General features: G+C 36.7%; 1 protein-coding gene across 7 annotated transcripts in view; it reads left to right on the top strand.

Annotated features, from left to right (window-relative positions):
* CADPS (calcium dependent secretion activator) overlaps positions 1-12325 on the top strand; it is a 706678-nt gene that overhangs the window by 528015 nt on the left and 166338 nt on the right. For all 7 annotated transcript variants that reach the window (XM_082264950.1, XM_082264948.1, XM_082264947.1 and 4 more), the window contains one exon: positions 10956-11112. In XM_082264950.1, coding sequence (XP_082121076.1) covers positions 10956-11112 — 157 coding nt within the window. The remainder of the gene's footprint in view (positions 1-10955; positions 11113-12325) is intronic.

Raw genomic sequence — 12325 nt, 5'->3', positions numbered from 1 at the left:
GTGGAGCCAAGCTTGCAATAAAAAGGCTACAAAATGTTTTTTAAATTATTTTTCATAAGGTACAGTTTGACTACAGTATGTTTTTATTTTCTTCACTGCTACTTTAATGTTGATTTACTTAAACTTTTTTTTTTAATTATTCTTTTGGCCTGATAATAAGGTTTTGCTTCAAATTTCCAACCATGTGTAGAAGAGTTTGCAATTGTAAAACTCTTGCAGTTGATGTAGTGTTTAAAGAAAAACCAGCATAATAATTTACATCTTTAGCAAAGCAACTTCTTTTGTCCAGGGATAAAATTTGTCTTTGACATTTTTTAATTTATTCAAATCATTCTGGTATTATTTCTATGTAGCTGACCATAAATATTTTGGAAATAAAGCTGATATCAATATAAAACACTTAAAACATGTAGTATATTAAAACTAGTAAATTTATAATTTTCGATTAAAAAAAATAATATGGATTATCTAAAACCATATTTATATGACAATATGGATTGTTGTATACATTATTTTTTCCTTCTGGACGTATGTGTTATTTCCCCTTTTTTATATATCTCCTTACAGTTTAAGCTCACCAGTTTTTTTTTTGTATACAAACTTTTTTTATTGAGGTGAGAATTTGTGGTACAGAAAACATAGCATAGCAGTGTAGTCAACAAACGGTAAACTTCAGCTATTATTAAAAAAACAGAGTATAAAAATAAATTCTTTATCAAAAATGCTTATACAACAGGATCAAGATAAAAAAAACTTTGCATGGGTAGTAACGATTTAGGGATATGTTATAGTCTCGAAAGATCGGTATAAAACAGGAAAATCTTACAAAATATAAAGACATATATTGTCGAGTATAAATGGACAATAAAGTGAAAATAATCTTATTAACCATTACAACTTTTATATAGATTTTGGTTTAGAGATTATTAGGTTGAAATAGAAGGTTAGAATGATCAAAATCAAAATTTAGTTGAGTTGTAAATAATGTGAATTTTTTTTTTTTTCCATTTGATTAATCGAATGAAGTCAAGCCCACCAGTTTTTTAAACTGCTTTGCAATTAATTGCATTGTGGATTTTTTCAGGGGGGAGGGGGCATAATGAAAATTTATGATGACTTTTCAGGTAGAGTTTTATAATTAGGTGAGTGCACTATGTTTAAAAATTTCTACATATGGAGAACAGTGGGTAATCTCAATGCTTGGTTTAATCATTTGCACAGCACAGGAAGGCAACTAAGTGATTATTAAGAATCATTTTCAAATATTGCTCAGTGTGCTTGCAATGCCATATTATGACAAATGTGTGACATAGCTGAAAAGTAAATGTAAAACATATTAGGACTAAATTAATCATGTTACCAAACAGAGTATATTTCCCGAGAATGAAAATGTCATTCTGTTCATTAGTGGCAAATACGCTTTTTATTCAGAAATGTTTTTAACTTGCAAAAATAAGAAAAGATTCAGCTCTCTAAAAGGGAAATAAAAAGCTTCAAGTCTCATGATTTTTAACTCTAGAAATTAATACTTATATTCAGCTGTAAAACTGTATAGTTCAGATTTTACCAATTATTACCTCTTACCAATAATGCATCAAATGATTTCTATATAAATTCTGGACCAGCAGTGCCCTTGCAATTACAGAAGTGGAGGTTTTTGTTATTTATGTCAAAATATATAAAAGGGTGGATGGTGCATAGGTGGAGGAAACACAGGATCCAAAGCGACAGCCTGAGTGATGAAAGTGTAACATAAATAGCGGACTGACTGCAACATTACTAGCAAGCACGGGTAGAAGGCAGATCACAGGAGATGAAGGAATCTCTAGGCAGTATTAAGACAAAAACAAAGGAGCGCCACTCTAAGTGCAGCATGTATAAAAGTCTGTAGATTTATTAAGAAAATTGACAACTTCCAAAAGTAGGACAAAGGGGCGCAAGTCAGATCCGCTAGGGGTCAGTATGACTATGTCACAGGGAGGGCGTATGGAGCCAAATACCTGGCAGTTTGTGCCTGCTGTCTTGTGGAGCGCCGGGCTGGAAGCCCCCTGCCTCATTCTACACCCGCTCGGATGCTTCTGGCTCCTTATGCCCTCCCTGTGGCACAGCCGTACTGACCCCTGGAGGGTCTGACTTGCGCTCCTTTGTCCTACTTTCTGTAAGTTGCCAATTGTCTTAATAAATCCACAGACTTTCATACATGCTGCACTTAGAGCGGCGCTCCTTTGTTTTTGTCTTTGAATTGTTATTTATGTACTTACAGCTATAGTTACAATGTAAGGAATCCTTTGCAAAGAAGAAATATACTGTAGGTGGCCATTGCTGATCTCCTTTTGAGATTTCTAGTAAAAGTTTTAGGCCCCTGGCTGCCATACTGATTATCATGATATCAATATATTGGGGTTGAGTTACTAAAGAAGAAAAGACTGTCTACCTAGGAAGGTTAATATTAGTTTGTGTTTACTTCTATCATGCATACATGTGCAATCAAAAATAATTTTTTTCTTGTATATAACTGGGTATTGAAAGTAATTGGAATTTCACATTCCTTACTAAATTCTGGGAAAATTCAGTCTCAACTCATTGTAGTAAACCAACACCCATGAGTCACTGATCTAGAAAATAAATTTGCAGATCAGAAGTTTTGAATTTACTCAAACATACAGTCAGGTCCATAAATATTGGGACATCGACACAATTCTAATCTTTTTGGCTCTATACACCACCACAATGCATTTGAAATGAAACTAACAAGATGTGCTTTAACTGCAGACTTCCCGCTTTAATTTGAGGGCATTTACATCCGAATCAGGTGAAAGGTGTAGGAATTACAACAGTTTGTATATGTGCCTCCCACTTTTTAAGGGACCAAAAGTAATGGGACAATTGGCTGCTCAGTTCTTCCATGGCCAGGTGTGTGTTATTCCCTCATTATCCCATTTACAAGGAGCAGATAAAAGGTCCAGAGTTAATTTCAAGTGTGATATTTGCATTTGGAATCTGTTGCTATCAACTCTCAATATGAGATCCAAAGAGCTGTCACTATCAGTGAAGCAAGCCATCATTAGGCTGAAAAAAACAAAACAAATCCATCAGAGAGATAGCAAAAATATTATGTGTGGCCAAATCCACTGTTTGGAACATCCTTAAGAAGAAAGAATGCACTGGTGAGCTCAGCAACACCAAAAGACCCGGAAGACCACGGAAAACAACTGTGGTGGATGACCGAAGAATTCTTTCCCTGGTGAAGAAAACTCCCTTCACAACAGTTGGCTAGATCAAGAACACTCTCCAGGAGGTAGGTGTATGTGTGTCAAAGTCAACGATCAAGAGAAGACTTCACCAGAGTGAATACAGAGGGTTCACCACAAGATATAAACCATTGGTGAGCCTCAAAAACAGGAAGGCCAGATTAGAGTTTGCCTAACATCATCTAAAAAAGCCTTCACATTTCTGGAACAACATCCTATGGACAGATGAGACCAAGATCAACTTGTACCAGAGTGATTGAAAGAGAAGAGTATGGAGAAGGAAAGGAACTGCTCATGATCCAAAGCATACCACCTCATCAGTGAAGCATGGTGGTGGTAGTGTCATGGCGTGGGCATGTATGGCTGCCAATGGAACTGGTTCTCTTGTATTTATTGATGATGTGACTGCTGACAAAAGCAGCAGGATGAATTCTGAAGTGTTTCGGGCAATATTATCTGCTCATATTTAGCCAAATGCTTCAGAACTCATTGGACGGCGCTTCACAGTGCAGATGGACAATGACCCGAAGCATACTGCAAAAGCAACCAAAGAGTTTTTTAAGGGAAAGAAGTGGAATGTTATGCAATGGCAAAGTCAATCACTTGACCTGAATCCTATTGAGCATGCATTTCCCTTGCTGAAGACAAAACTGAAAGTAAAATGTCCCAAGAACAAGCAGGAACTGAAGACAGTTGCAGTAGAGGCCTGGCAGAGCATCACCAGGGATGAAACCCAGCATCTGGTGATGTCTATGCTTTCCAAACTTCAGGCTGTAATTGAATGCAAAGGATTTGCAACCAAGTATTAAAAAGTGAAAGTTTGATTTATGATTGTTAATCTGTCCCATTACTTTTGGTCCCTTAAAAAGTGGGAGGCACATATACAAACTATTTTAATTCCTACACCTTTCACCTGATTTGGATGTAAATACCCTTAAAATGAAAGCTGAAAGTCTGCAGTTAAAGTACATCTTGTTTGTTTCATTTCAAATCCATTGTGGTGGTGTATAGAGCCAAAAACATTAGAATTGTGTCAATGTCCCAATATTTATGGACCTGACTGTAATTTGCTACAGGCTTGTTCAAGTTTAATGTCTTCGAAAATATCCAAACGACATCCTGCCAGGCAATTAGTATTTGCAATGGCAACCCACATATAAAGGGCTTAATGCTTTTTAATAATGAGCATGACTCCCACAGGCAGAGGCATGATGGGACTTGTAATTCCGCAACAGCTGGAGGGCCACCAGTTTGACACCCCTGCTCTAGGGTCTCTGCTAAAAAGATATATATAATGTTTGGGGGTCCTAAGTCATTTTCTAGCAAAAAACAATGATTTTAACTTGTAGGCAACAAGCTTAGGCATAAAGGAATAAAGGTAAAAAATGTTTAGGTATCAGTATCGCCCCCTCACCCGCCCATATACTTACCTAAGTCTTCACTTGATTCAGCACTGTGCCCATATGCATTGGCTCTGTCCTCTCTACCCACTCTTAAAGGCTTTGCTGCCATTGGCTCCTGCTATTGTCAGTCAGATCCTGCGATGAGGGAGCAGGGGGCGGGGCCGAGCCCACAGGTGTGCCACTATAGGAAGTGGCTTCCCTAATGTGGCACACCAAGAAGAGGAGGAGCCAGGAGCACCAGCAGGGGACCTGAAAAGAGGAGGTTTGGGGCCACTGTGTGCAATTCCATTGCACAGAGCAGATAAGTATAACATTAAAAAAAAGTTTCCTTTACAGTCACTTCATATATAATAAAGTGTCTTTGTATGTACCTATATTAATACCTGTTTCTGGTCCCATCACCAGCTCATTGCTGGTGATGGGACCAGAAATGAGGGAAGAATTGGTTTGGAATTTGGAATTTACTTGAAAAAAGTGACAGTACCTTGTCATAGCCCACACCCTCAGCAATGTAAACTTATTAATCTTAACTCGCTGCCTCCCTTCTCCATCGAAACTCTAGCTCTGCCTCCTATATCTGTCAAGATATAGGAGAGCATGTGACCTCTCCATGTTATATTCTCTCATTAGGTAAATGTATCGCTGTCTGTGAATTTAAATTTAGTGCAGTTATCCAATGTGACCATGACATTGAAATGCCGATTGATTTTTAGTCTTGTCAAGAGGATTACTAACTTAAAGAGGTTGTAAACCCTCTCCTAGAACTTTTACCTATAGGTAACCCTTTAATAAGGCTTACCTATAGGTACTGTAAATATCTCCTAAATATGCACCATTTGGGAGATATTTACTTTTAATTCAGCCGATGATGTCATTGGCGCATGCACTCTGAAGGAACGGCAACCTGTGTTGTTCCTTCAGAGCCCTGTGCCGTGAACGGCGGCTCCCGCGCGCACGCGCGGGAGTGAAGTAATCCCGCCTTCGGGCCAATCAGATGGCCGGAGGACGCGAACCAGGAAGCAGGGCGGTCGAACATGTCGGCCGTCCTGTCGCTGAGCAGGCGGCACGGCGGGGGATTCGTTCTAAGGTAGGTATTTCATAATGAGCTAGTATGCGATGCATACTAGTTCATTATGCCTTTGTCTTACAGGGTTTTTTTTATTTATTTTTATTTTTTTTGGGGGGGGGGGGGTTTACTTCCTCTTTAAACATCAGAGTAATTTTTTCAAATATTTGTTGTGCAAATGTTCTGTGCTATTTCATTGTCAGGAATTGTATAAACAAAAGTAAAATGAAAAAAAAGTTAAAGTAAAGATTTTTCTTTTTTGACTTTTGCAATCAGCCCCCTTATAGTAAGAGCTGTATATCATTAAATGTCAATTATAGCGCAGATTCTCTCAACCTGTAGTTGTGACATTGTATAGTTACACTATTGCCTTTACATGAGTGGACCAAAATAGTTCACAGTCATGACAGCCAATTACCATTTATGAGTATTTATACTTATGTACTTTAATTAAACATACACCATGCTTCATGTCATGATTATGTTGACTCTCTATCTATGTAATTAGCACTGCCGTCTATATCTGGATCAGCACAACTATCTATATCTGGATTATACTTTCCAGCCAAAATAATACTAGCACTGCACACACTACAAAGTTGGAATTACATGATCATTCTATTTCTGCTTACCTAGCCCTTAGCATGCCAGTGCAATGTTCTAAGGCCATTACTGTGCCAGAATTCACCCGGTAGAGTTTTTTTTTTTTTAAATTATAGCCAGGAGGGGTGACTTATTCAGTTTTTAAACTAAAACATGCTTTATACAATGTTATATGAAGCTATAGAGTTGCGACACTATGAGCAGTCCCCTTTTCAGTTATTCTGTTGAGCTTTCCTACAATTATCCAAAGGGGACAAAAAAAAAAAAAAAAGGTACATTTTAAATAGAGGGCTTTGGTGTTGTCCTCTGTTACCCTGCTGTCCAAGGTACTGGCCCACAAGTGCCCTATGGCAAATATAATTCTAAATGCCTTGTGTATTTCTGTAGAGGACTGCATTGTTAGGCTTACTAACCGGTTGCTTATTTGTATAGGAGTATATGTAGAAGAGTGTAAAATAAAGCTACAATGGTTTTGGGTCATTTGGTTTTTTAAGTATTTATGTCAAAACTGATATTTTGTATTTTTTAATCTTTGTATATGAAATATTTTTTTTACTTTAAATATTTAAAACAGGGTGACCAGAAGGCATTTTTTGGGTATTTAGGGTTTTAAGTAGACAAAACCGCAGTGGCATCTTTCGTTAAAAGGTGGACTTCAATTACTTAAAGCTCTGTATGTAGCTGAACAGAGTAGGGAGGGGGAGAGATGGGTCACCTGAGGTGACCTACCCAACTATGTTTGCAGTTTGAGTTTCGGCTATTCATCTCTATAAAAAAAATGTATTTTTTTAATCAGAGCAGTTAATGTTAGCCTGGTAAATGTGTCCAGAGCTCTACCTGCTGCCTATTAATGCTAAATATAAACATAGTATATTTTATGTATTTACTTTTTAATCCTAAGTAGAAATAAAAAATAGAAAACAGATGCAAAATCCGTGCTTACCTAAGAATTGCTATATGATTAGCCTTAGCATGACAATCAAGCTTTGCTGATTGCTAAAGCACCATTGCGCCTGTTCAGAATGCATGCGCATTATAAGAAGTTCACAATCTTTTTTATTTGCTGAGCTGCCACATATATTTCTAGCTATTGATAGGCTTAAAAACAAAGGTTTCCAATGGCTGACAAAGGGTTGTACAGCTCCTCTTTCGTTCTGTTTGCTGCTTTTTCTCTGGTTAGACGTAGACCTTAAATTGAGAAAGCATGTTTGTAAACTGTGAACTATTTACTTACAATATTTGGATTCAAAAAGGATAGATATGTTCTAACAGGTTCAACATGGATCGTCATGAAATAAAAGTAAATATAAAGTCTACATTTTTTTTTTTTTTTTGATAGGGTAGGGTACGGTTACAACCAATTACTTTTTTTTTTTTTTACTTTTTGTGTTCCTTTTTTGTTTTGCTTCCTGTCTTAAGACACAACAGGAAGTAAGTGTAGATCTCTCCAAAGTAAAATGAATCATTCCTCAGACAGTTGTCTTATAACATACATTATCCCCATTGAGAGGTTTCTTCTCTATTCCTGACCCAGTGACAACATTTTTTTACCTGATCCATGCTCACCTGGACAATTGCGGCTTTAGATACACTTTAAAAATGAACTGTATGTAGAATAAAATAGCTAGTTTGTAGATATTAGAAATGTTAAAGAATTGTGAATGTAAAATAGGTTCATAGAAATAAAGTGATAAATGAATGAGTACATATTGACATATAGATAATAGCAGAGGCACAACACTATTTCATGGGCCCTAATTCAAAGGTTGCTTTTGGCTTCCCTTAGGCTCCGTTCACACCTGAGCTATTTTCTGCTTGAAGCTCTAAAATGCTCAACAAGCCAAATCTCATTCATTTCAATGGCCCTTGTTCACATATGAGCGTTCTGTCGTCTGAAGCAAAACGGCCGACGCTCAGAAAAATACATGAGCTTCTTTTTGGCATTATAGACTTCAATAGAAACACCTGATTGAGTGTTTTGTCATCCATTTTCTGCTCAAACAGCAGCCCTCTACCCCTAATTTCCTTTCCCTCTCCTCCCCCTAATGCTTTTTTTTGGCTAAACAAAAGCGCCCGAAGCTGTAAAACGCTTGTAATACGCTTCTAAAGAACGGCTTTAAGAATGCTTGTAAAAAGCTGCAAAAACAATTAAAAAAAACACCCAGAAAACACCAGTAAATTGCTATGCTCAGGTGCGAATGAAGCCTTAGGTTTCTTAACTGCTATAATGTATCTTCTTTCCTCCAGGGTAAGAGCTGTCAAGTGCCTTTTTCTCTGTGCCTTTTCCCCCTGTAATTGACATCTGTGTCAAAGGGAGAAACACAACCCTATTCATGTCTTTACAGGTGAAAAGAATATATATATATGTAAATGCTTTGGAGGCAGGGAAACATATTGGAGCAATTCAGACACCTATTGTTATGCCCACCTAAAGTGGACCTGAAATATGGAAGCTGTGTCCAAAAAGGCAGGTAGTGGGCACACACCTATTCACCAATATAGCCTATAGACTCTCTACAGCCGAATATTTCCCTAATATTACCTTACCATTGTATCACACAGTGTCTCTGTGTGTAGGCGGCCATCTTGGTAGTGGAGCAGGGCTTTGCTTCCTTGTGGTAGTTTTGCCCCCTTGTTGAGCTGATGACTGGTAAGGTAGTATTCAAGAAACAGCAGAAAAAGAAAGTCTTTCTCTCCAAGGAGAACTGTGGACAGCACAGTACCAGCATTACCAAATATCGCTTTAAATCTCATAAGGCCTCTTGCACACTGCACCTTGAAAAAGCTCAGTACAGCTTTTTTTTTGCTTTTTTTTTTTTTTACTGAGCTAAAATACAACCTATTATTTGTAATGTGCCTACACACACAGGCGCGTAAACAGGTGCCACACATTCTGCAGTAATAAAAAATAGGAAAATATGCATTTTTGGTCAGTAATTTACGGTTCATGCACACAAGTGTGCACAGGTGCAAATACAGTTGTTCTACGCAACAAATATTAACACTTTCCAAGAGTTCTATATTCAAGGTAAATAAACCACTGGAAACAACTGCAGATAGCTTAACACACCACTCTCTAGAGCAGTAGAAGCAAATGCAAAGAAAACACGCCAAAATGCCCATTTGCCTATTACAATGCACGAATAAGCTTGCACGAAAATGCACAAACACATATATTCGAAAATGCGTGCAAATATGTGCAAATAAATTTTAAAAAACACCTGAAATTTCGTCTGAGAAAGTAGATGATCAAACTGGAGTATCGTGTGCAAGAGGCCTAAGAGTAGCAGTTAGAGGCAGCAGTGCTAAGAGGATCTCACATTACAGATATATAGCTCAAGGCACAGGAGTGCTTAACCATAAAATGTGAATTGGTATTTATTTTTTTTTTTTTTTTTTGAAAGAAATTAAAAAAAAAACAAATTCAGGGTACTATTTAACATTTATGGATGTTCAGAATAAAATACTTCGCTCTTCAAGTTCAGGTCCACTTTAAGGTGACATTAGACCAGTGGGTAGTATATTTTCCTTTGACTACTGCAACTTCTGTGACCTACTCTGCAATTTAATTATTGAATAGATAGACAATAGTAGATATTTTTATAAGGTAAGTGATCACATTACATATAGGTAATAATCTTTACTTATTTTTTCCTGGCAATATTCAGGTAAAAACATAAATGTTTATTTTAAATGTATAGCAAACATTTTTAAAGATGTCTGATAGACAGACTTCACCCTGCTAAAAACTTTAGGTTTTTTTCTCTGTTTTTCGATTTTTTTTTTTTTTTTTTTACTTTGGTTACCTAGCTACACAAGTTATGTCTCAGGCCTGCTAGTGTGGAGCCAAAGATGAAGTACTGTGCTGAATAATTTTTTGGTCCTATCAGAATTTCAAGGATGTGCTATACCTTAACACTTCAACAAAGTCTGGCTGCCAGACAAATGAATATGAACCAAGGAGAACTATCACTCATTCTGCATGCCATACTCAGTTACAATAACAAAACACGCATGCGTCTCCAACACATTCACATCTCTGCACTGTATGATGTGAATGGCACTCTGGTACAACAACCTATATTTTTTTTAGTTGAATTTCCCATGAGCATGATATTGAGTTACTTCACTGGAGTATGTTCATTTCTACAAAATGAAATGTTCAATTTTTGCATTTGAAATGTACCCAAAATATCTCTGATGTTATTTTAAAATGACGACTTTCAACTAGCTAGTCCAAATATTATGATGGATTTCCAAACGTAAGGCAATCAGGGACTACTAGTTATCTTCAGAATTTGTGGAGGGAAAGAAAAGGATAAAAAGGCAATTCAGTGAAGAAACTCAAGTTAAACTCCTAAATTTCTAGACTACAGAATGATATGATTGAACCTTGAACTCTGAGCATGACCTCAGGCAACCCTAGTGTCATTGTAAAGAGAACAGGATTTCTTTTTTAATGTTCAGCCATAGCCTGGTTTTCCCTTACTGTCCTTTTTACAATGACAATTTTCTTATGAATTCTGAATATTTTGCATTGTGAGAGCCCTGGGTAGAAAAAAAAAAAAAACGATTTAAAGTTTGTTCAGTTTCACTGATTTCTTCTTCACTTTCCCTCTACCAAATCTAAAGGCATTTGCTTGGTGGTCAGACCTTATGGTAGAACATGCAGAGACATTCCTCTCGCTCTTTGCGGTGGACATGGATGCAGCGTTGGAGGTGCAGCCGCCAGACACTTGGGACAGCTTTCCTTTGTTCCAGCTAATAAACGATTTCCTTCGCTCTGACTGTATGTACACTATTATTTCTCTTTCTTAACTCTTACTTGCTAGGTGATGTTGTGGTGTTTTTTTTCTTCAATGTATCATTGATTTGATTTGAATTCATAAGCTTTTAAAAAAAAAACGTTTTATAATTAAAGGATCTTTTTTTTTTTTTTCAAAACTGATATTTTTGTATTTTGTATTCTGGATTGATGCTGCCGAATTGAATCACTCCATTGGAGAGGAACAGTTTGCCACGCCAAATCTTCAGGGTCCAAATTAATTATTTAATTAGACAGAAAACCAACCAGTGTTTCAGGGGCTCAAAGAAGACCCCCTTAATTAGTGTTTATTATAAAATGCCTGGAATGGAGGAGTTGGAGACTCAAAAAAGGTTAAAATGTGCTGAATGAGCATGTAGAGATAATATAATTTAAATAAGCTTCAGCAGCTAATTCTAGTTGAATCACCCAGATAAATGTTCTACCTCTTAATAATTCAATTTCTAAGACATTCACACTCTCCCCACTGAGGATTTAATTTATTTAAAGTGTTCGTAGATATAAATGAACCTTATTTAATCCAATCATGTGTACATTAAAAATGCCTAAATGTGTTTTAAATAGTTCCTTAAGCTATCTTTGCACTGGTCTCCTGTAACCCTCTGTATAGCTGCATTTAGGCTAGGAAAGAAAGTGTCAGAACTGTAAGCCAATCAGCACCATTTGGAAGATCTGTATAATGGATCTCGCTGACCAGAGAAGAAATTACAAAGATGACCTTATCAGTGAGATTATGTTCCTTCCCTATTCAATCAGAAAAGTTCAGGAATTTGTATAGTTTCTAGCATTGATATATTTATTAGAAAATTGGCATTACAAATATTTTGTCAAGCATTTAGCTGTTTGCAAACCAAGTGCATACATCCAAATATAGTGATTCAACAATAAATATCATAGAGTGTTGAATAAAAATTGAGACGTGTCCATATAAAATTATAGTGCAAAAATGCAAAAGAACTTGGATAGTCCAGTAAATAATAAAATCAGCAAGTGTCCATATAGCAATTCACCAAAAGTGCATTAAGTGCTCAGAAAAATGTGCAGCATCATGCCATAACTCCAGTGCTGTGTGTGAACGGTGCCAATCATCACTTGAAATAGTGTAATCCCGTTTAACAATCTTTTATTGGAATATTTAAAAGAATATCACTCACATTTAGTAGAGCGAAATCGAGCA

The sequence above is a fragment of the Pelophylax lessonae genome (assembly GCF_965119305.1).
Source record: "Pelophylax lessonae genome assembly, chromosome: 8".
In the NCBI taxonomy this organism is placed as follows: Eukaryota; Metazoa; Chordata; class Amphibia; order Anura; family Ranidae; genus Pelophylax; species Pelophylax lessonae.
Note: the sequence above shows the minus strand (reverse complement) of the source record. Positions and strands in the feature narration are given on the sequence as shown.